Here is a 24688-nt window from a genome sequence, read left to right on the forward strand (position 1 = left end):
GCCCAGGGATTTTGGTGCATGCAATCGGATTGTGGTGCATCAGCGCTGGCTTGCATGCAACGGAAATCGGGGGGCGTGGCCGTCGGAAAACCCGCAGTATTTTTTCAAAAATGGTGTCGCTTGACACGCACTTACAAGCACCAGGAAGAAGAAGGTGAACTGTGGCGGACCTCGGCGCAGCAGCGACACCTGGTGGACATCAGCCGCACGACCTTAGTGAATCGCCGGAAGACCCGAATCCTCGTCTGAGAACGTGCCACTGGATCGCGACAGGACCGGGTAAGTAAATGTGCCCCAATGTGAGGATCAGAAATGATGATATTGGGTGATAAGGTCAGAGAAATATGGAGAGGACAGGGTGTGGATGGCTTTTAAGGTCAAGCTTAATATTTTAAAGGGAAGTCGTTGTGCAATTGGTTGACAGTGGAGAATCTGGCAGAGTAGGAACAAGGAGCGAGATGGATTAGGGGGCAGCAAAGAATGGATGGATGTGCGGGGGACACTACAGAGGAGAATGGAATAGCAATTTAGTAGATTAGGGGTTGATGAAGGTTCAGATGCGAGATATATTCTTGAATTGGAGGAGGCAGGTCATAGTGAGGGCTTGGATAAGGGGCATAAAGGACAGGCTAGCGTTGAAGGTTTTTCCTATTAGTAAACATAGTCCCTTTAGCAAGCAGCTTAGAAATGGTCCAGGGAAAGGGAAAAGTTGAGTATAACAAAGGGGTTATCTGTGTCTGGATAGTGGACAATCAAACTGTGGGAGATGCCTGTACTTGGTGGCATATTAAACATCCCTTACTACCGAGGGAACCTATTTAGGTCATGGTTTCTGAATGTATCCATTCCCTCACTTGACTTTTTTCCATCACCACCTAACAGCCTGGTCATAATGGCCTGAAACTAAATCGAGCAGTTTAAAAAACACCTAGAAATACTCACCTCTGCTCCTCTTCATCTTGATCCCGACGGTGTTCTTCGGTAGTCTTGACACGTCGGGATCAGTTAGAAAAAAAACTTATTAGCAGGCCGGGGCGCAGGGAAACCCCCCTTTAGCCACCTCCCTCTCTTGCGTGCCGTCACCTCGCTCCAGCATGGGAGAGGGAGGTGCAGGGGCGTGCATGATTAGCAGCCCGGAGCGCCAGACATCTGGTCCCCACACTTCGTGCTACTAGTTTTAAGTTTCTTTTATAGGTGATCCCGAGGTGTCAAGACTATGGTAGACAAGCGCCTGGATCAAAATGAAGAGGAGCAAAGGTTTTTAATGTTTTTCCGACTGTTTGATTTCCTTTAATGATGGATGATTAGTCAAAATGACCATCCTGGTTCTCTCAGTCCGATGACGTTCCCCCTCTCAAAGAGACATGTCTAGCAATCATCAAGAAGTCCGCTACCCAAAAGTTGTCCGTGAACCATTACAGGGCAGATGGTAGGTACAGGACAACTACCCATGGCAATCCAAAATTTCTATCAAGATCTTTTATTTTCCTTTATTCCTTAATGAATGCTTCTCAAACATTCCAGGGTTACTTTCTTTGGCAAATACTTGACTTTGGAAGTGTGTTAGAAAGCACTACCCCACCCCCCATCTCCAAAAACCCCTCACAAAGTCCACACAGTTCCCCATAGTTGGATTCGAATCCAGGAGCCCAGCATTGCAAGGTAACCGTGCTAACCACTGAACCGGCCCGCTACTTCCATAGTCAAATATACAAACAACCTCATACCCTGAGAACCTCTCAGTATTCTTCCGAAACCAAAATAGGATTAAAACATCATTTTCATAAGAAATCTGAGTTATAAACAAAATCAAGACATGTCGAATGGGGAAAAGCTTCCCATAAACCCAAGTCAGAACCAAAATATCATTATCTTTGATTACAAACATTTATTAGGTTTCTTCTTCTGGTTTACAGCGCGTTTGCCGTGACCTCGGGTAATTTCTTTAAGATCCAAGAGCGTAACTGTTCTAATTCTTGTAGACTGAGTTCATGAAAAAGATTTGGGAAACTGTGGAAAGATGAAGTCACGCCAAGACCTTTCAGTCGTGCGCAAGTCTTTTCTCCCCACTGGTGAAAGACTAACTCGTCAGCCTGTCCGTGGCACTGAAATAATTCTGGTAGGCTCTGCCGAGCCGCTTCAAGTTCCTGAAGGACACAGGGAAAAAAAAGAGCAAGCAAAATAAAAAATGGAAAACAAAAAAAAAAATTATTTAAAGGGGCGTTCCAGCTGTATAATTTACCGATATAATTGTATGCATTCATTCGTTAAGGTTATCCAAGGAGTCTTGTACACGTCTTATTACAAGACTGATCTATGCACATTTAAGGAGTTGGAACAAAATCCCATCGTAACCCCACCAATCACGAAAAACGTTATCCCGTTCCCTTATACGAAAGAGCGGCAGGTTGACCGTGTACACTTTGACTCTTCCAATTATCTATGGAACTGTAGGAGATGGTTGAGCGCTACTTACGCTCAACAAGACACTCCATCCAATTGGGAATAAGACTCTACGTTGGGAGCAGTCTTGTGACCGGCAGGAATCCCGGTGATCCTCGCCTACCAGACTACTAGCCTCATGAACACAACCGTATATGGGGCCAGGTGCTAGTTGCAAAAATTGCAGCTAGCTCATGAGCCATAAAGGTCATTGGGATGACCAAACCATGTCACACTGGACCATGAGCTCCAACACAAATTATACAGCAGGTCCTATTCCGGGCCGACCTACGAAGGTGGGAAGGGTGAGCAGTGCTCACTCCAACCAATTCCAACCGGATGAAACATGCTGAAAATTTCCCCCCGTTTTCAGCCCGTTTCCTCACTCGTAAGTATGAGGCCAGACTTCGTACGGCTTAGACAACCCAACTTTGTAGTACCTGAGCAAAAAAAGTAAGCTCACAAATCCACTCCTCCCGCTACTGATACAATCCACTTCAGGACATAGAACTGTACCTTATAAACAACAGAGTTTTCATTGAGAAAGCTTGAGAGCGCGAACACTCCTGCAACGTCTCTATGGTACCGATAAGCCAAGTGCATTGCCATGGCGCCACCCATAGAAAATCCACCTGGAGGGAAAAAAATAATAGTCATAGGGCTAAAGTTTGCAGAACATTATTCACAGACAAAGGAGATTCCCAAGTTTCGAGCATCTCAGGACCCCAATAAGACTGAATGGAGCTCAAGGCACATGATTGTTCCATTCTTTACTGCATGACCACAGTGAGACCGAATGGAGCAGAACTCAGGACCACAATAGGACTGAAAGGAGGAGCAAAGCACATGATTGAATACTCAATTCTTTATTGCATGACCACTGTGAGACCAAATGGAGCAGCACTCAGGGCCACAATAGGACTGACTGGAGCAGCAAGGTACATGATTGATTTCTGCTCCATTCGGTCTCACTGTGGTCATGCAGTGAAGAATGGAGCACTGATGACCACAATGAGACTGCATGGAGCTTAAGGCACATGGTTGTCTGCTCCTCCATTCAGTCTCACTTTGGTCACACAGTAAAGAATCAAGAAGCCAATCATGTGATTTGCTGCTCCATTCAGTCCATTGTGGTCCTGAGTGCTGCTCCATTCGGTCTCACTGTGGTCATGCAGTATACAATGGAACAGTCAAGCATGTGCTTTGAGCTCCATTCAGACTCATTTACCCGACGCGTTACCCGACGCGATCGGATTGTGGCTCATCGGCGCTGGCATGCACGCGACGGAAATGGGGGGGCATGGCCGAAAGAAAACCCGATGGATTCGGAAAAACCGTCGCATTTAATAAAATAAATGTGTTGCGGAGCTTGCACTTACCTTCACTCAGCCCGGCTCGGTGAACTCCAGTGCGTTCCGGGGAACTCCAGCGCAGCAGCGCCACCTGGTGGACATCAGAGGAACTGCCTTAACGAATCCCGGCCGCACCCGAATCCACCGTGGAAAACGCGCCGCTGGATCACGAATGGACCGGGTAAGTAAATCTGCCCCATTGTAGTCCGGAGTGCTCCATTCTTACGCTTATTTTTATTACCTTATCCTCTTCCTGAAACAAAACCCAAAGAATTTCTTAAAAATAACCCAAAATACCCCATTCCGAAACCCGCTTCTCGACCGGTTATAGGGCACAAAGAGTTGCATACACCAGCATACACTTTATGGCCGCTATTGCATAAGTAGTTCTGCAGAAAAAACCCATTGAAATCGCATTATTTCTGACAAAACCCAAAAGTTAACATTTTTACACCCAGTTAGTCACAATCTGGCAGATCCGACGGGGTATGACTCAACGTACAATCTTCTATGATGTAGTCACCTCCAGCGTCGCATATGAAGTCATGATACTTTCATGTGGTGAACGCTACAAGAAGGAGGCTAAACGCATCCGCAGAACAGGAAGAAAAATTCTCAGCTCTGAAAATGTCATTTTCCATGGGAAAAAAAAAAAATATCAAAAAACTCTGTAGCTCAATAACCGCCCCCCCCCCCTCCCGAATTCCCAAGGTATGGACTGTAGTAAATTCTTTGCAGACAGTGATTTCAATAAATATTTATAGTTTGTGGCAAAATTTTATGATTCGGCGGGATAGTATTTCAGGGGCGAGATGGACGTGATGCATAAAACACATGCTGCTGCTTCAAGGGCTTCTCTCTCTTCCGAGCTCGGGAAGACGCTTCGCTTCCAAAGATTGTTGACTTAATGACCTGCCCGCTACGTGGAGTCGCTGTTCGGCGTTTCATAAAGTTTTCAAGAGAGTAAAAGGTAATTTCCTGTCAGAAGCCAAAAATCGCCCCCCCCCACACCTCCACTCCCCGTCTCTTTCCTGACCCATGACCCAAGACACGGGACGAGGCTGAATGTTCCATGAGTTAATCCGATCCGATCAGATTGGATCAGGATGTCATCTATCAGCCGAATGTTTTTTCTGATCTGCTAAATATGTGTTTTGTGTTGTGGAAAGCGACTGGAGAAATATTGGGGGGATATCGGGTAGGGGTGGGGGTGTAAGGGTCTATCTACAAAGTGAATTCATGGATTAAGACTTAGATTGTTGAATTATTCCCTTTTTATACTTTATACTTTTTCATTTGGGGACATTTATCCGTCTGAGTCTGAGGTAAAACTGTTCCAACCAATCAGAGCTCAGCTGTCATTTTCCCACAGCTGTTTATAAAATAAAAGCTGAGCTCTGATTGGTTTCCATGGGCAATTAGAACAGTTTTACCTCAGACTCTTCTGATAAATTTCTATTTTTCTAAAAAAAATGTTCCGTTGTTGTTCTGGCTGGGTTAGAAATGGCCATTAAAGGAAACCTACCTTTGAAATCAAATATGATAAACCAGGGACATTACTCATAGATCCAGGCACCGGGACTGTGGTATCTTCTTATATTTGTTATCCATGGCCTCCTTCCTTCTAAACACAACACTTAAAATTATGCTAATGAGCCAAAAGAAGAGCTCTGAGGGTCATTACCAGAGCCCCTCCATGCTGCAGCTTCTCTGGCTGTTACACTGCATTCCCCCCTCTGATGTAATCTCACACAGTGGGGAGGGGGAATTGCTCCTGCACAGTGTAACAGCCTGTGAAGCTACAGCAGAGAGGGACTCTGGTAATGTTTCCCCCTCCAGAGAATTTGTGGCTCATTAGCATACATTTTAAAGTTGATTTTTAGAAGAAAGTAGGCCATGGATAACAATTATTAACGATTAACACAGTCACAGATCTAAGATTAAGTGTAGATACATTGATAGGTTAGAAATTTAATAATCCCAAATTTGGAAATTATTTTGTCACAGCTCATTGGTGCGCTTGGTTAATCATGATAGATTTTGATGGTAATTTTCCTTTCAGGTCAATCAGTGGCCCCAGCGCTCATCAAGTGAAGGACACCGAATTTCAACTCTGACCTCCGGGACTCTCACGGATCACAAGGATGGGACCCCTGCGATCAGGAGAAGGGGGGTTCAGTTCTGACTACTATGTGGATGGACAGGTTGAGCATGTGTTCTGCCGCTCTAATAAATACCATGGGAGTGTTGGAAGTTGATGAGCACAGCGCTGGGGGATCTCTGGATCTCTATGAGAGCCTGAAGATACCTGAGCACTTTGGCTTAGCAATTTCCAAAACTCTCTGAAAATTTAACCCAACCTGCCTCCCCATCCTCCGGATTGATGGGTGTTCTGTTATTGTGAATGGAGGGAATGCCAGCAGTTGGACCCCCACAAATCAGATTGTTAACATTCAGACTTAAACATCCCCTTTAAGTACTGCCAAGTACAATTGTATCCAATCCCCAGCTGTCTGCAGGACATTAAACAAAATGTTTTCACCAATTTTCACCAAGGTTCAGCTGCAATACCAGGCACAGCCTCCACACAAGAGTGGCGCTGCAGATGCAAAGCTTCATATAATACTGAGCATAGCAGGAGCGGATCTTACCCAGTAGTATTCTGTTTTTGGCGATCCCGGCTGCCGTCTCTTCTTTGATCAGGTCGGTTAACACTTGGCACATTGAATTGACGGAGTCGAGGTGTTCGGGGCTATCGACGGAGATCTTGTATCTATCGAACCAAACGTTGGAGATTCCGCCCATCATGGGTGTATAGGGTCTGGGGGTCATAACATACGGGACACAAGTCATTACATGGTCATACCAGCTTCCATGTTAAAGGGGTTTTCTAATGATGTATTTATTATGCATAAGTAAGAAGTAAAGTAACAATACAAAGTGTACTTTGCGTTGCAGCTGATGGTTTAGCCGCCCATTCACTACCTCGGGGGATTGCAATCACATAACCTTCAACTTTTAACAAACTACAATTAAATCAGTAGTTCAGCAAGTTTGTTCTATGACATAATTTTTCATCTTTATTTATCACAGCTCGCCCCTCTCTATCTGTGAATGGACAGCTGCTTCCAAGCCATAGACCTAGCTGCTGTGACTCACTGCTTCCCCCTTCCCTCTCCATAGAGCTTCTATGCAATCTGACAACTAAGAGAGCTTCTGTCCCTCTTACCAGGAACAATTTTCGGGGGATTTCAAGATGCTGTGACTCACCGCCTCCTCCACAGACACCTCAGTGAGCTTTTGTCCGTCTTACTGGTAAAAATGAGCAGCTGTCTCAAAGCCATAGACCTAGCTGCTGTGACTCACTGCTTCCCCCTACCCTTTCCATAGAACTTCTATGCAATCTGACAACTTAGAGAGTTTCTTTTTCTCTTACCAGGAATAATTTTGGAGGGATTTCAAGCTGCAGAGTGTAGACCTAGCTGCTGTGACTCACTGCCTCCCCCTTCAATCTCCATAAACCTTCTATGCAATCTGACAACTGAGTGAGCTTCTGTCTCTCTTTCCAGGAACAATTTTTGGGGGATTTCAAGCTGCTGTGACTCACTGCTTCCCCATGCTTCTTACCAGCAACAATGAGCAGCTGTCTCAAAGCCGTAGACCTAGCTGCTGTGACTCACTGCTTCCCCCTTCACTCTCCATACAGCTTCTATGCAACCTAACAACTGTGTGAGCTTTTGTCTCTTACCAGCAACAATATTCGGAGGAATTTCAAGCTGTTGTGACTCACTGCTTCCCCCTGCTTCTTACCAGCAACAACGAGCAGCTGTCTCAAATCCGTAGACCTAGCTTCTGTGACTCACTGCTTCCCCCTTCCCTCTCCATAGAACTTCTATGCAATCTGACAACTTAGTAAGTTTCTTTTTCTCTTACCAGGAATAATTTGGGAGGGATTTCAAGCTGCAGAGTGTAGACCTAGCTGCTGTGACTCGCTGCCTCCCCCTTCAATATCTTTAAACCATCTATGCAATCTGACAACTGAGTGCACTTCTGGTCCATCTTTCCAGTAACAATTTTTGGGGGATTTCAAGCTGCTGTGACTCACTGCCTCCCTCTGATTCTTACCAGCAACAATGAGCAGCTGTCTCAAAGCTGTAGACCTAGCTGCTGTGACTCACTGCTTCCCCCTGCCCTCTCCGTAGACACCTCAGTAAACCTTTTTCCGTCTTACTGGCAAGAATGAGAACATAGAACTTCTATGCAATCTGACAACACTCAGTGAGCTTCTGCCTCTCATGCCAAATAAAATTTCAGGGGGATTTCAAGCTGCAGGGTGTAGACCTAGCTGCTGTGACTCACTGCTTTCCCCTGCCCTCTCCATAGACACCCCGGTGAGCTTCTGTCTGTCTTTCCAACAAGAAAGATGAGGAGTCCAGATTTGGAATGCCAATTTTTAAAAAAATGTATTGAAATGTAAGTGATCCCCTGAACCCGTCACATATTCAAGATTTTCTATTTCATTTATATGCAAATCAGTATTTCAGTGCAACATGGGCGTGGACATATGGTCCAGTGCTCCCTCTCTTTCCAAGCATCACTGGGGGTGTAGGGGGCAGTAAATCAAACCTAAAAGGGAGTTACTGGGTGGTGGATGGGCGGAAGTCAACATACCCCATACTTTTTACCCGGACATCATCCATTGGGGAAGAGAGAGGATCTGGCTGTGCAGATGGGGGATGTCGGACATGCATCTAATCTTAAAGGGGGTTTTCCTTATAGGGGTCTCTGCGTATATATGTCCCTGTGTCTTTGCCTCCTTTCAGAGTTTCAGCCTTTCCCTGTTCTCTCCATGCTGCCCCCTGCATACATACACTGCTTCCTCTCTCTCACTGCTCCAGCCCGTCCTCATGGCGTCTCCCACTGTGTCTCTCTTTTCACAATCCATATTCACTGAGAGATTCAGGAATAGGGGAGGGAGCAGGATGAGTTATCAATCTCCTGCTGCAGCTCCTCCTATTAAGCTCAGACATGTAAACAAAGAATCACATAGAGTCTGCACACAGCACTAATGTAAGTATCAGGACTGCTGCATCACATGATGAACATTCAGTGATTTTCCACACAAACGGACATGGGCAACTTATGTAAAGGAGCGGCCAACCCCTTTAAAGGAAATTTTATATTGATGTTGAATTCTTTGCGTAGATAATGACTATTACATCAATGGGAGTAGGAAACCCAACAAGATGGTTCTTCCAGAACTATTGTGTACGGAATCGGAAGCAATTGGCTCCGCCCACTGTGTTTTGCAGCAATGTAGGAAATGGATGGCTGACAGTCTACGTTGTATAAAACGTAGAAGAAGAGACGGAAGATCAGTGGGAGTGATGGGTGCTGGACCCCCATCTTTTATTGATGACCTATTCTAAGGATAGCACCCCAGTATGAAGATGGTGGGGTCCAACATCCAGTACCCCAACAGATCATCTGTTCTGAGACAGGAAGCAGACAGCGCTGTTCTCTACGTAGTGGCTGAACTGAGTCACTGCAGCTCACCACCAATAAAAATGAATGGGGTATAATCTGCAATAACCTGGTCTGACCACTACACAGAGAATGGCGCTGTCTGCTTCCTCTTACAGTCTCTGTTTATCTGCTACTAGGAGCAGCTGATCCCTGGGGGTGTTGGGTGTTAGACCCCATTATAGGCCTATCCTATAAATATCTGATTAGTATTTTCAGCCCCGAAATCCCCTTTAATTCCCTTCCGTAGCTGATGTTATTATTGTATCTTTTATCCATTGTTTGTCTATGTGAAACCGCACACACGGGAAGAATGTAATAACCCCGGGCTCTCCACCATCAGATAAGGGATTAATGTCTTGGACACGCACTTACCTTTCATATCATCCCAACCGTGAAAACTTAAAAAAAAAAAAAAATCCCCTAAATCTGAACAGTTGTCTAAATGTTTATTTGAGCACTTGTGTTCTTTACAGAAGATGGAGATTTTTTTGCCAATTTTTTTTTTTTTCTATTTTTCTTGGGTCGCCAATAAACGTGTTGTTACATCTATAACCGTCATGTAAAACCGCCGGGCCGGCGCTGTGATGTGCGCCAATCTCCCAGACAATCTCATCAGATTAGAGGTTTTTTTCTGTAGTGCAGACGCTTTGATCAACATCAGATCTGAGATCGCTGCAATGGGCACGAAACTAAGTGTCAGGGTTAAAGGGGTATTCCGGATACTGGAAGTTACTCCTATCCAAAGAGACTTCCACCCCGCACAAGACCAGGGAATTAATGGAGATACAGGATGACCCGGGGTCCCATTCCCCTGAATGAATGGAGATGCAGGATGACCATAGATCCCATTCCCCTGAATGTATGGGGATGCAGGATGACCCGGGGTCCCATTCCCCTGAATGTATGGGGATGCAGATCAGGCATGCACCCTTTCGCTTTATTCATTGGGGCAGATTTACTTACCCGCTCCTGTCGCGCTCCCGCAGTGCGTATTTCCGACGAGGATTCGGGTCTGCCGCGATTCACCAAGATCGTGCGCTCGAGTTCCTGCATCGGCCGCTTCTGCACTGAGGTCCGACGGAGTTCACCATCTTCTTCCCGATGCATGTAAGTGCTGATCTTGCGACACAATTCAAGTTTTTAAATTCCGCGGTTTGTCCGAATCCGTCGGGTTGTCCGACGGCCACGTCCCCCAATTTCTGTCACATGCAAGCCAGCGACCGATGCGCCACAATCCGATCGCGTGCGCCAAAAACCCGGGGCAATTCGGAAATAATCGCGAAACCCGACGAAAGTGTGGTGTTCAAACACTTAGTAAATGAGCCCCAATGTCTTTGGGGCAGTTGAATATGGCGGAGATTGGGGCACAATTACTTCCCTGTCCTGTCGCTATCCCCGCCGATAATGCACCGTGCTGTGATTCACTAAGGTCGTGCACCCGAGTCACTTTGGACTCGGGTGTCAAATTTAACTGGAGTCAAATTTTTTTGCAAAGGAAAGGATAAAAACATCTCTACATTCTTTACTTTTTTCCCATAATGCACTGCCTAAAACAAACCACCTTCATCTCCTCAATAAGAGCTAGTAACCTAAAGCTTACCTTACCTGTGTATGTTGTTAGTATCAGCAGGACTGCGAAATATGGATTTCAATTCCAAAATTGTAAAGGGGGTTTGTCCTCACACTTCTGTGCTCTGTACTCTCTGCAGCCAGTGTTATGTACTGTCCCTGGAGAGATGTGTAATCAGACCTAACATTGCTGTGCTCTGTGCTCTCTGCAGCCAGTGTTATGTATTATCCCTGGCGAGATGTGTAATCAGACCTTTTTGTATTTTGTTAATAGTATCAGGACTGTGAGGTATGGATTTATATTCCAATATTGTACTGGGGGTGTGTCCTCACACTGCTGTGCTCTGTGCTCTCTGCATTTAGATACTAAATAGCCCTTAATTCCAATGACTTATTTTGCTCACTTTAGGTTTATGGTGTTGTAGAGCATGCTTGTTGGTTACACATTGGGTGAGTGGGAGCGCACGGGATATGTGATAAATACATGATAGATGGAGCTCCCACTTCTAGGACCTGCACCTATCTCAAAAACTAAGGTTCCCGCGGCCGGGCCGAATGGCAGAATTAACAACTGTGGTCAAGAAACAGACCAAAGGTCCGGGTGAGCGGCACAGGTCATAGTCAGTGCATTAGGAGAAGCTCCAGGGGCGATACCTCAGAGCACAGTAATGTGAGGACACACCCCCAGTGCACTTGGAGAAACTACAATCCTGGAATATAAATCCATATTTCACAGTCCTGCTGTTACTAACACCATACACAAAGGTCTGATTACACAACTCTCCAGGGACAATACCTAACACTGGCTGCTAAGAGCGCAGCAGTGGGAGGATACACCCCCAGTGCACTTAGAGAAGCTACAAACCTGGAATATAAAACCATACATAACAGTCCTGCTGCTACTAACAACATACACAAAGGTCTGATTATACATCTCTCCAGGGATAATACCTGACACTGGCTGCTAAGAGAACAGCAGTGTGAGGATATACCCTCAGTGCACTTGGAGGTACCAGGTACAACCCTGGAATATAAATCCATATAAAACAGTCCTGCTGCTAATAACAATATACACATAGGTATGAGTACATGTATATTACATATATCTTCAGGGACAATACCTAACACTGGCTGCAGAGAGTGCAGAGCACAGCAGTGAAAGGACACATCCCCAGTGTACTTAGAGAAACTACAATCCTGGAATATAAATCCATACTTCACAGTCCTGCTGCTACTAATAACAGCATACACAAAGGTCTGTTTACACATCTCTCCAGGAACAATACATAACACTGGCTGCATGGTGACACCTGCTGCCAGGTTCCCTGTCATTCCCATATTCATGTGTCTATAGGGCAGCGCTGTGCTGAGCAGTAGCCACTAGATGGTATTACTGATTTATAGAATGTAGTGCGCAGCCTCCGTCGCTGCCGTGTTTACCGCCCTATTACATTACATTCACCGGACCATGAGGACAAGTGGTTTCTTCTCACTGCTGAGACACAAACCCAATAACCTCACATTTGGGACTTAAAAGTTGAAAAAGTAAAACATAAAATTCTAGTAATAACCCGAGTTAGATTTGTAATCAGATGTGTAATTATAGCCCGCGGACCCTGAAGAGTAGGAGCAGGACCAGGGCTAGGAAACAGGACCAGGGGTAGGAAACAGGACCAGGGGTAGGAAACAGGACCAGGGGTAGGAAACAGGACCAGGGGTAGGAAACAGGACTAGGGGTAGGAAACAGGACCAGGGGTAGGAAACAGGACCAGGGGTAGGAAACAGGACCAGGGGTAGGAAACAGGACCAGGGGTAGGAAACAGGACCAGGGGTAGGAAACAGTTGTGTCAAAAATGCCCCAAATCCCTCTTTTTTTGCACAGCAGTGCAAGGACAGCAGTGCAAGGACAGCAGTGCAACTACCAGTGCATACAGGTATGCTTACTCAATTCCCCAGGGACATTACCTACACACTGTCTACAGAGAGCACAGAGAAAAGCAGTGTGAGGACATACCCCTAGTGCACCTGGAACATAAATCCATATTTCATATTACTAACCACATAAACAAAAGGCATGATAACACATCTCTCCAGGGACAATACTTAAAACACGCTGCAGAGAGCACAGAGCAAAGCAGTGAGAAGAAATGCCACCAATGCACTCGAAAAAATTACAATCCTGGAATAGAAGTCCATATTTCACAGTCCTGCTGCTACTTACAACATAAAAAAGGTCTGATTACACATCTCTCCAGTGATAACACATAACACTGGCTGCAGAGAGCACAGCAGTGTGAGGACACACCCACACTGCACTTTGAAAAGTTACAGCCCTGAAATACGAATCCATAAATAACAGTTCAGCTGCTACTAACTACACACACAAAGGTGTAATCACCCATTTCTCCAGGGTCCATACCATAAACGCGGTTTTGCACCCTCCCGTATAGCTGTGCTGCCTCCTAATCCTCTTCCAGTAGGATAATGTCCTGCTACACTTCAGGAATGGTCTGAAGAACATGACAAAGTCTTCCAGGTCAATCCAGTTGACCCACAAGACAGATATCACAGGAGGCCTTGTGGAGTTCAGGCCTCAAAGGGTCAGAGCAGCTAAAATAGTGAATGTGTCATTCTTTAATAACCCAAAAGTATAATAAAAGCTCAAAAGAATCTCCTGCCAGATAGGAGTCCTGGACTCTTGTGGACGTCTTGTGGAGTCCACCCCTAAATGGGTCAAAACTTGGACCATATCAGCCACAGTACATGTGCATTTCTTTAAGATAGCCTCAAATAACTCAAAAATATATCAAAACCACAAAAGAGATGATATGACCACATCTTACAGGACATCTCCTGCCAGATACCATAGGACTCCTTCAGATATCTTAAGGAGTCTGGGCCTTCTAGGGTCTCAGCGTGTATCACAGAAGCCACGATACATTTGTACCTCTTACAATATCCTCATATGACCCAAAAGTATAATAAAATCTCAAAAAGAGATGATATGACCACAGCTTACAGGACATCTCCTGCCAGATACCGCAGGACTCCTATGGACGTCTTGTGGAGTCCAGGTCTACATGGGTCAGAGCTCGAATCAGATTAGCCACGGCACATGTGTATTTTTTTTTTTAAAAATTCCCTTAAAAGACCCAAAAAATATATTAAAACCTCAAAAGAGAGGATCTAACCACAACTTACAGGACATCTCCTGCCAGATTCTGCAGGACTCCTATGGACGTCTTGTGGAGTCCAGGTCTACACGGGTCAAATGTATTTGCCACGGTACGTTTGAATTACTTTAAAATACCCTCAAATGACCCAAATCCTTATATATTGAACTCAATTTTCCAATGAGTTTCCAATCCCTACTCTTCGTGTACTTGAGCCATGGGCCTAGGAGTGGCAGCTGGGCTTCCGGACACCATGGCGGCTCTTCGTAGTAACCCGGGTGATTAATATCTCTCCTGCGGGTAATTTGCATCCAGGATTCCGGCCTCGGGAATGTTTGTGAGTTACGGGCAGGTTTTGGCCGACTCTTCACACTTTTTATGGCCCTCTGACTTTTTACCAGTAATAAGAGGCAGAGCAGGGGGAAATCCATGGCCAAGATCCCATCCCATCCGGGCCAGCGTCTGGATCTACTGTAGAACATCTAGGACGGGCGGCAGACGATATCATCGCAAAAGGGTAAGGCACTTCCCAGCGCACGTCGTAGGGAGAACACCAATGTTATGCAGTGCGCTTCCTCATTTATGGGAAACAAGTACATGAATCACCAGAGTGTGATCCAAAAAGAGAATAGGGTCTCGGGATTCCAAAAAAGTGATTCATTGTTTAGACATTTTCCTGGAATGAACGAGGAGAATGGCGGAGAATGTGCTGAAGAAAAATGTTTTGCAACACTTCAGTAAAGGGATTCCATGAAGTCCAGTCTGAGGGGGCTGGGCTAGAGATAAGTTTTTGATTCATATTCCTGTAGATTCCATCAGCCCTGAGGACCTCGATGGAGAAACCCAACGGCCAATTATGGAAGTTATCATGGATGTCCATACCTATATTCCATATCTATAGAAGAACTTGGGCTGTGGAGTCGGTAAGTCAAACTTCTGTCTCCAACTCCTCAATATGTCCAACTCCAAAATTACCGGGTCCAGTTTCATCCCAAAAAGCCATCCATCCCGACCAACGGTGGTAATTAATATAGGTATTTGCCGGTGGTCCTGTCATCATTGACCGAATGTTACCTGACTTGGCTCCACTGACGAGTCCTGACGAACAGTAGATGGCAAAGTCCTGTTGACTCCTCTGAGCCTCAGGTAAGGTCTCGGTGGACTCAGTGAGACCTAGTGTCCTACTAGAGGGGAATCTGTGACCAATCACGACTTATTTTTGGTTCTCAATCTTCCACATCATACTAATTCTCAACTTTTTGATTGGGATAGATACTTGCCAACAGAACCAGAATTGCCAGCTGGCCGTATCATAAGTGACCGAATGTTACCTGACTTGGCTCTACTGACGTGTCCTGGTGAGTAGCCGCGGATGAAGTAGATGGCAGAGTCTAGTTGAAAGACCAGTTGACTCTCTAATCCTCATCAAAGGTCCTGTTGGTCTCCACCATATTTCTCCTCATGGCCCATGGGGGGGATGGGTAGGACAACTGTTGCCTTCTCATTATTTGTCATACCAGAGGGGAATCTCTGTGAGCAGACATGACTTGCTTATGCATACTGATCCTCATCTTGACTCTAACCTCGATCTCATCTTTTCTCCTAGATATCCCTCATGCCTGGCTATACGTTTTTTTCACCTGGTGCCTGTTGTACTACTTTAGGCTTTGAAACTTGGCTTAGTTCCTAACCACATTCCCATATTGTCCTTACACCTGTCTCATCCTGAGTGCTCTCCTGGTGGCAACCTTCGGTTTCACTCTTGATTACGTTACGGTCAAACAACACTTCTTCCACCACTAGTTGACCATTCTGAACACCATGACCTGGGAATCTGGCACCAGGAAGGTCTAGTTTAGGACAGGGCTTAAAAATCGCTCAGAAGATTCCTTGGATTGCCCACCTTATCCTAGTTGATGCCACCAGATACTTTGAGGTCACCTTTATCCTAGCCGCACACATGGATGACCTAGAGCAGGGGTAGGGAACCTATGGCTCGGGAGCCAGATGTGGCTCTTTTGTTGGCTGCATCTGGCTCTCAGACAGATCTGTAATAAATAGTGATGGCTGCTGTGTGTGTCTCATACTGATCACTGGACACAGGCAGCAATGTTACTGCTGCCTACGTCTTTTGTACGACCCAGGTGCCACTGCCGCCATCGTCTGAGCCTGGGTCAAAGAGAAGACTGTGGGAGCGATGAGGAGCTGGCTGCAGGGGCGCAGGTAAGTGAATATTCTTTTTTTTTGTGACTACCTATCTACTGGGGGGAATGTGCTGTAGCTACCTATCTACTGGGGGGGGGGGGGCATGCATGTGTTGTGGCAACCTATCTACTGGGAGTATGTGCTGGGGCTACCTATCTACTAGGAGTATGTGCTGGGGCTACCTATCTACTGGGAGCATGTGCTGTGGCTACCTATCTACTGGGGGACATGTGCTGTGGCTACCTATCTACTGGGGGACATGTGCTGTGGCTACCTATCTACTGGGGGACATGTGCTGTGGCTACCTATCTACTGGGGGACATGTGCTGTGGCTACCTATCTACTGGGGGACATGTGCTGTGGCTACCTATCTACTGGGGGACATGTGCTGTGGCTACCTATCTACTGGGGGACATGTGCTGTGGCTACCTATCTACTGGGGGACATGTGCTGTGGCTACCTATCTACTGGGGGACATGTGCTGTGGTTACCTATCTACTAGGGGCATGTGCTGTGGCTACCTATATACTGGAAGCATGTGCTGTAGCTACCTATATACTGGGGGGCATGTGCTGTGGCTACCTATATACTGGGGGGCATGTGCTGTGGCTACCTATCTACTGATGGGCATGTGCTGTGGCTACCTATCTACTGGGGGGCATGTGCTGTGGCTACCTATATACTAGGGGCATGTGCTGTGGCTACCTATCTGCTGGGAGTATGTGCTGTATGTGTGTGACCCGGAACAGGTCCTGGGTCACAATGGGACGTCAACAGTTGGGAAGGAAGCACTGTGGAAAGGGGCACCCGTGACACTGTACCTACCTACCTACTGGGGGGTATGTGCATATGGTACGGCTCTTACGGAGTAACATTTTAAAATATGTTACGTTCATGGCTCTCTCAGCCAAAAAGGTTCCTGACCCCTGACCTAGAGTATATTCCCACACTGAGAAAACTCACCTGGCCGGAGCGGTGGGGAATATGACTTTAATATGGCTGAATGCTAAATCCTTCTTCAAGATTTCCCGTATCCATGATTTAATTCCTGGTCCTGTGTCACCTACAAAGAAAAGGAATATTAGTTAGTAGGAAGGTGGGGGGGGGGGGGGGTCATTTAATACATATTTTGTATAATAAAACAGCAGTCAGAAAGCAAAGGGCGAGAGCACAGCAGTGTGAGGACAAACCCCAGTGAACTTGGAGAAGCTACAATCCTGCTTTCACAGTCCTGCTTCTACTAACAGCATACACACAGGTATCTCTCCTGGGACAATATCTAACACTGCCTGCAGAGAGCAGGGAGCACAGCAGTGTGAGGGCACATCCTGAAATATAAATAGGGCTTTAAAGGGGCGGAGTGTGATATGCAGATCTGGAGTTCCTGTGCCGACTTAACCCCCTTAGATCCTCCTCTTATTACTTCGGTTTCATCTGTCTTAGCAGATTGTAATCAGAGATGAGTGGACCCTGAACTTCCCGTTTGGGTTCAGGTGTGCCCCGTGTGACCTGGCCAAGGGGACACCACTGGCCAATCAAAGTCGTGGCTAGTTGCTAGGGGCGTTAACATGTTGGATTGGCTGTTCGGCAGCCAATCTGACAATATGTCCAGGTCGCACAGAGGGCGCCCGATACTGAACGGGAAGGTTCCGGTCCGCTGATCTCTAATTGTCATTTTTCTTCAGCCTGGACCAGCACCAAGAATCCAGAAAGCATCAAATGAAAGGAAACGTCTGTTTATTGTGAGTTTAGTCAAATTACAAAAAATCCAACAAAAAGTAACATCGAGGCCGGAAGCGGCCACTAGGATACGAGGAGTGTTCCTAGTTAAAGGGATTAGTGTCTGTTCTGTCTTCTGGGAAGTCAGACCCTGGCGGATCGGGTCGCACATGTACAAGGAGATTACCGGAGAATGGAAAATCTCCGAAACTAACGAGCTCAGAGCTGTGTCCGGCCACAAATTGTAGACCTGCAACCTTAGTATTTGTGCTGATCCAAAAACATCTCTGAATATTCTAAAGGACATCTACCCCCAGGATGAAGGACTGTATGCAAATGAGCCCGAGGGGCTCCAGGCACCATTAACATCTATGGAGCCTGGAGCCCCTCGGGCTCATTTGCATACAGTCTTTCATCCTAATGGTAGATGTCCTTTAGACAGTTGTCCAAGTTTTTTCATTAGGGGCGGCCATCAGTATTGGATTGGTGGCCTCCGACTTTCGGGGCTGTGGGGGTGGCGCCATCACCAAGGACTTTTCGTTGTGTTCATCAAGTGGGGCTACGGGCCCAAATATTGTTGTTTATTATACAAATATGTGTAATATTCCACGCCGTGTACAGGCAGTCCCCTACTTAAGGACACCCGACTTACAGACGACCCCTAGTTACAGACGGACCCCTCTGCCCCCTGTGACCTCTGTTGACCTCTCTGGATGTTACTATAGTCCCAGACTGCAATGATCAGCTGTAAGGTGTCTGTAATGAAGCTTTAGTGATAATCCTTGGTCCCATTACAGCAAAAAATGTTTAAAGTCCAAATGTCACTGGGGCCAAAACATTTTTTTGTCTGGATCTACAATTATAAAATATACAGTTTCGACTTACATACAAATTCAACTTAAGAACAAATCTCCGGACAATATCTTGTATGTAACCCGGGGACCCGGGGAAAATATGACTCTTCTCTTTCATTGTCACATGACTTTGGGGGGAGATTTTTTTTTTATAGGTAAACGGGTGAGATGTCACATAAAAGAGGGAATTCTAGAAGGGACATTACAGAAGGATCGGACATGTGGAAATCCAACATGCCCAAATCAGTAGGTTTGGCCAGCAACACTGTGTATGGTCCACTTAAAGGGGCTGTCCACAGATTCAATATTATTCCCATCCACAGTGTCCCACCCTGCTGTGCTCTTAGTCCTCTGTATTGAGCCCACAACCCCCTCCCCTGTGGAGCAGACTTCTAGCTGAATACTGCAGCAGTCACCGCAAAAATGGCATGGACAGTGCAGGACTTCTGCGCACAGAGCTAAGAGCACAGCAGTGTCAGAGGAAAATACTGGACACCTATATTTCACAGTCCTGCTTCAACGCTAACAACACAACATACGGGGGGTGCATGTTATAGCAGCAACCTACCATTGCACCTACCTTATTAGGTAGATCCCTGATGGTAGGTTTCCTTTAAAGCCCTGCTGCTACTAACAATATACACAGAGGTGTGATTACATATCCATCCACGGGTAATACATCAGAGCACAGCAGTGTGAGGACACATCCCCAGTGCACTTGAAGAAGCTACAATCCTGGAATATATATTTCACAGTCCTGCTGCTACTAACAACATACACAAAGGTCTGATTACACATCTCTGCAGGGACAGTACATAACATTAGCTGAAGAATGCACAGAGCACAGCAGTGTGAGGACACATATCTCACAGTCCTGCTGCTACTTACAACATACACAAAGGTCTGATTACATCTCTCTCCAGGGACAATATCTAACACTGTCTGCAGAGAGCACAGCAGTGTGAGGTCTGATTACACATCTCTCCAGGGATAATACCTAACACTGGCTGCAGAGAACACAATGCACAGCAGTGTGAGGACTCCAGTAGATTATTTTTACAATCCTAGAGTGTGAATCTATATATCACAGTCCTGCTGCTACTAACAGAATACAGAAAAGTCTGATTACACATCTCTTCAGGGAGAAGACATAACACTGGCTGCAGAGAGCACAGAGCACAGCAGTGTGAGGTCACATATCTCACAGTCCTGCTGCTACTTACAACATACACAAAGGTCTGATTACACCTCTCTCCAGGGACAATATCTAACACTGGCTGCAGAGAGCTCAGAGCACAGCAGTGTGAGGACATCACTGTATTTTATTTTTACAACCCTGGAATATAAATCCATGTATCACAGTCCCGCTGCTACTAACAACATACACAAAGGTCTGATGACACATCTCTCCAGGGACAATACGTAACACTGGCTGCACAGAGCACAGCAGTGTGAGGACACCAGTGTATAAATCACTATATCCCAGGTGTGATGACACCTCTCTCCAGGACTGGCTGCTCCGTGCACCGTGTCGGCTCTGCTACATCCCCGCTGGCTCGCACTGTTGGGCTGCAGATGAATCAGGGAGAGTAGCAGTAACACGGCGTCCGGGGGCTTCATGCTTAATAAGAGCGCGACGCTGGGAAGTATCAGGGGGGAGCGGCGGTGACTCACGAGCGGCGGCCGATGACCTCATGCCCATTAGTGGCGCCGCGCTCATTAACATAGGGGGGGGGGCCCAGGTACAAAGAGCGACTAACACGTCTCCACAACGCATGACTGCAACAATGGTCCATTACACTGCACAGGGGGGCGAGCATGACACATGGAAAACAAGACCGGAGAGGGGGGGGGGGGTGACCTACGAACTGGGGGGATAGCTGGGACCCCCCATGTACTATTACACACAGCTCCATCCACAGAGACCCTAATGTGCTGCCACATACACCACCTCCGAGCAGTACAGGGTGATGGGCACCATATGGCGCTATTATGGAGGGAACTATATGGCGGTATTATGGAGGGTACTGGAAATGTTTGGCACTATACGGGGTATTATACAGGTTGCTGAAGGTGATGGGCACTATATGGCGGCACTATACAAGTTGCTGTAGGTGATGGGCACTATATGGCGGCACTATACAAGTTGCTGTAGGTGAAGGGCACTATATGGCGGCACTATACGAGTTGCTGTAGGTTATGGGCACTATATGGCGGCACTATACAAGTTGCTGTAGGTGATGGGCACTATATGGCGGCACTATACAAGTTGCTGTAGGTGATGGGCACTATATGGCAGCACTATACAAGTTGCTGGAGGTGATGGGCACTGTATGGCGGCATTAGACAAGTTGCTGGAGGTGATGGGCACTATATGGCGGTATTATACATTCTGCTGGAGGTGATGGGCTCTAAATGGCGCTATTATGGAGGGCACTGGAAATGTTTGGCACTATATGGGGGTATTATAGAGGCTGCTGGAGGTGATGGGCATTATATGGCAGTATTATACTTTCTGCTGGAAGTGTTGGACACTAAATGGCGCTATTATGGAGGGCACTGGAATTGTTTAGCTCTATGTGGCAGCATTAAACAGGTTGCTGGAGGTGATGGGCAGTATATGGCGGTATTATATATTCTGCTGGAAGTGTTGGACATTAAAAGGCTCTATCATGGAAGGGACTGGAAAAGTTTGCAACTATATGGCGGCATTATACAAATTGCTGGAGGTAATGGGCACTATATGGCGGTATTATACAGGCTGCTGGAGGTGTTGGACACTAAATGGCGCTATTATGGAGGGCACTGGAAATGTTTGGCACTATATGGGGGTGTTATACAGGCTGCTGGAGGTGAGGGGCACTATATGGCTGGTGTCATAGAGGCTGCTGGAGGTGTTGGGTACTGTATGGCAGTATTATAGAGGAAGCTAGAAGTATTGAGCACCATATGGCGGTATTATAATGGCACTATATGGCAGTATTATAGGGGGAGGTGATGACACCATATGGCAGTATTATAGGGGGAGGTGATGGGCACTATATGGCGGTATTATAGGGGGAAGTGATGACACTATATGGCAGGATTATAGAGCAGGGGTGGTGATGGGCACTATATGGCAGGATTATAGGGGGAGGTGATGTGCACTATATGGCAGTATTATAGGGGGAGGTGATGGGCACTATATGGCAGTATTATAGGGGGAGGTGATGGGCACTATATGGCAGTATTATAGGGGGAGGTGATGATACTATATGGCAGTATTATAGGGGGAGGTGATGACACTATATGGCAGTATTATAGGGGCAGGTGATGACACTATATGGCAGTATTATAGGGGCAGGTGATGACACTATATGGCAGTATTATAGGGGGAGGTGATGACACTATATGGCAGTATTATAGGGGGAGGTGATGACACTATATGGCAGTATTATAGGGGGAGGTGATGACACTATATGGCAGTATTATAGGGGCAGGTGATGACACTATATGGCAGTATTATAGGGGCAGGTGATGACACTATATGGCAGTATTATAGAGGGGGGTGATGACACTATATGGCAGTATTATAGGGAGAGGTGATGACACTATATGGCAGTATTATAGGGGGAGGTGATGACACTATATGGCAGTATTATAGAGCAGGGGTGGTGATGGACAATATATGGCAGTATTATAGGGGGAGGTGATGATACTATATGGCAGTATTATAGGGGCAGGAGATGACACTATATGGCAGTATTATAGGGGGAGGTGATGATACTATATGGCAGTATTATAGGGGGAGTTGATGACACTATATGGCAGTATTATAGGGGGAGGTGATGACACTATATGGTAGTATTATAGGGGCAGGTGATGACACTATATGGCAGTATTATAGGGGCAGGTGATGACACTATATGGCAGTATTATAGGGGCAAGTGATGACACTATATGGCAGTATTATAGGGGGAGTTGATGACACTATATGGCAGTATTATAGGGGGAGGTGATGACACTATATGGCAGTATTATAGGGGGAGTTGATGACACTATATGGCAGTATTATAGGGGCAGGTGATGACACTATATGGCAGTATTATAGGGGGAGGTGATGGGCACTATATGGCAGTATTATAGAGCAGGGGTGGTGATGGGCACTATATGGCAGTATTATAGGGGGAGGTGATGATACTATATGGCAGTATTATAGAGCAGGGGTGGTGATGGGCAATATATGGCAGTATTATACGGGGAGGTGATGATACTATATGGCAGTATTATAGGGGCAGGTGATGACACTATATGGCAGTATTATAGGGGAAGGTGATATGGCAGTATTATAAAGCAGGAGTGGTGATGGGCACTATATGGCAGTATTATAGGTGGAGGTGATGACACTATATGGCAGTATTATAGGGGGAGGTGATGACACTATATGGCAGGATTATAGGGGCAGGAGATGACACTTTATGGCAGTATTATAGGGGGAGGTGATGGGCACTATATGGCAGTATTATAGGGGCAGGTGATGACACTATATGGCAGTATTATAGGGGGAGGTGATGGGCACTATATGGCAGTATTATAGGGGCAGGTGATGACACTATATGGCAGTATTATAGGGGCAGGTGATGACACTATATGGCAGTATTATAGGGGCAGGTGATGACACTATATGGCAGTATTATAGGGGCAGGTGATGACACTATATGGCAGTATTATAGGGGGAGGTGATGGGCACTATATGGCAGTATTATAGGGGGAGGTGATGGGCACTATATGGCAGTATTATAGGGGGAGGTGATGGGCACTATATGGCAGTATTATAGGGGCAGGTGATGACACTATATGGCAGTATTATAGGGGGAGGTGATGACACTATATGGCAGTATTATAGGGGGAGGTGATGACACTATATGGCAGTATTATAGGGGGAGGTGATGACACTATATGGCAGTATTATAGGGGAGGTGATGACACTATATGGCAGTATTATAGGGGCAGGTGATGACACTATATGGCAGTATTATAGGGGCAGGTGATATGGCAGTATTATAGGGGGAGGTGATATGGCAGTATTATAGGGGGAGGTGATGGGCACTATATTATAGGGGGAGGTGATATGGCAGTATTATAGGGGGAGGTGATGGGCACTATATTATAGGGGGAGGTGATATGGCAGTATTATAGGGGGAGGTGATGGGCACTATATTATAGGGGGAGGTGATATGGCAGTATTATAGGGGGAGGTGATGGGCACTATATTATAGGGGGAGGTGATATGGCAGTATTATAGGGGGAGGTGATGGGCACTATATTATAGGGGGAGGTGATATGGCAGTATTATAGGGGGAGGTGATGGGCACTATATTATAGGGGGAGGTGATATGGCAGTATTATAGGGGGAGGTGATGACACTATATGGCAGTATTATAGGGGCAGGTGATATGGCAGTATTATAGGGGGAGGTGATATGGCAGTATTATAGGGGGGAGGTGATGGGCAGCCATGATGGGGGCGGTAGCAGCCATGGTACCCGCCCAGGTGACCACTTACACTCCCCCTGTATATAGGACAGTGTGCAGCTGCTGGTACTTGTAGTCCCTCTCCCCAGAGATGAGGGAGGGGATGGGGGGAGGCGCAGCACCTGATCCGTGCAGGAAGATGACGGACGCCGAGTGCTTCCCCGCCGGAGACACCACACACCGGGACAGGGAGGAGGAGGCCGCCATCACACACACACACGTGACCGGGCGGCTGTCCGCGCATGCGCTCTGTGTATTCTCACTACCGGCTTCTTTTCAAGTGATTTATAAACAGCCTGACTCATAGGAGACACTGACACCTCACAGTATTATCC

The 24688-nt window shown here is 46.4% G+C and overlaps 1 protein-coding gene across 1 annotated transcript; it reads right to left on the bottom strand.

Annotated features, from left to right (window-relative positions):
• Positions 1–1868: 1868 nt before the first annotated feature.
• On the bottom strand, positions 1869–24599 carry LYPLAL1 (lysophospholipase like 1). The gene is made up of 5 exons (XM_072140108.1): positions 24476–24599; positions 17231–17330; positions 6446–6615; positions 2959–3074; positions 1869–2147 (listed from the first exon to the last, which is right to left on the bottom strand). The coding sequence occupies exons 1-5, from the start codon at positions 24558–24560 to the stop codon at positions 1911–1913; spliced, it is 708 nt and encodes a 235-aa protein (XP_071996209.1). The 5' UTR covers positions 24561–24599; the 3' UTR covers positions 1869–1910.
• Positions 24600–24688: the final 89 nt, after the last annotated feature.

Source organism: Engystomops pustulosus, chromosome 3 (genome assembly GCF_040894005.1).
Source record: "Engystomops pustulosus chromosome 3, aEngPut4.maternal, whole genome shotgun sequence".
NCBI lineage: Eukaryota > Metazoa > Chordata > Amphibia > Anura > Leptodactylidae > Engystomops > Engystomops pustulosus.

Excerpts from the sequence above, each read along its gene's own strand:
- LYPLAL1 (XM_072140108.1), bottom strand. The coding sequence starts at position 24,560 with ATGGCGGCCTCCTCCTCCCTGTCCCGGTGTGTGGTGTCTCCGGCGGGG. Across the intron at positions 3,075-6,445 it reads CAAAAACAGAATACTACTGG|GTGGATTTTCTATGGGTGGC; the intron begins GTAAGATCCGCT and ends TTTTCCCTCCAG. Across the intron at positions 2,148-2,958 it reads AAAACTCTGTTGTTTATAAG|GAACTTGAAGCGGCTCGGCA; the intron begins GTACAGTTCTAT and ends TGTGTCCTTCAG.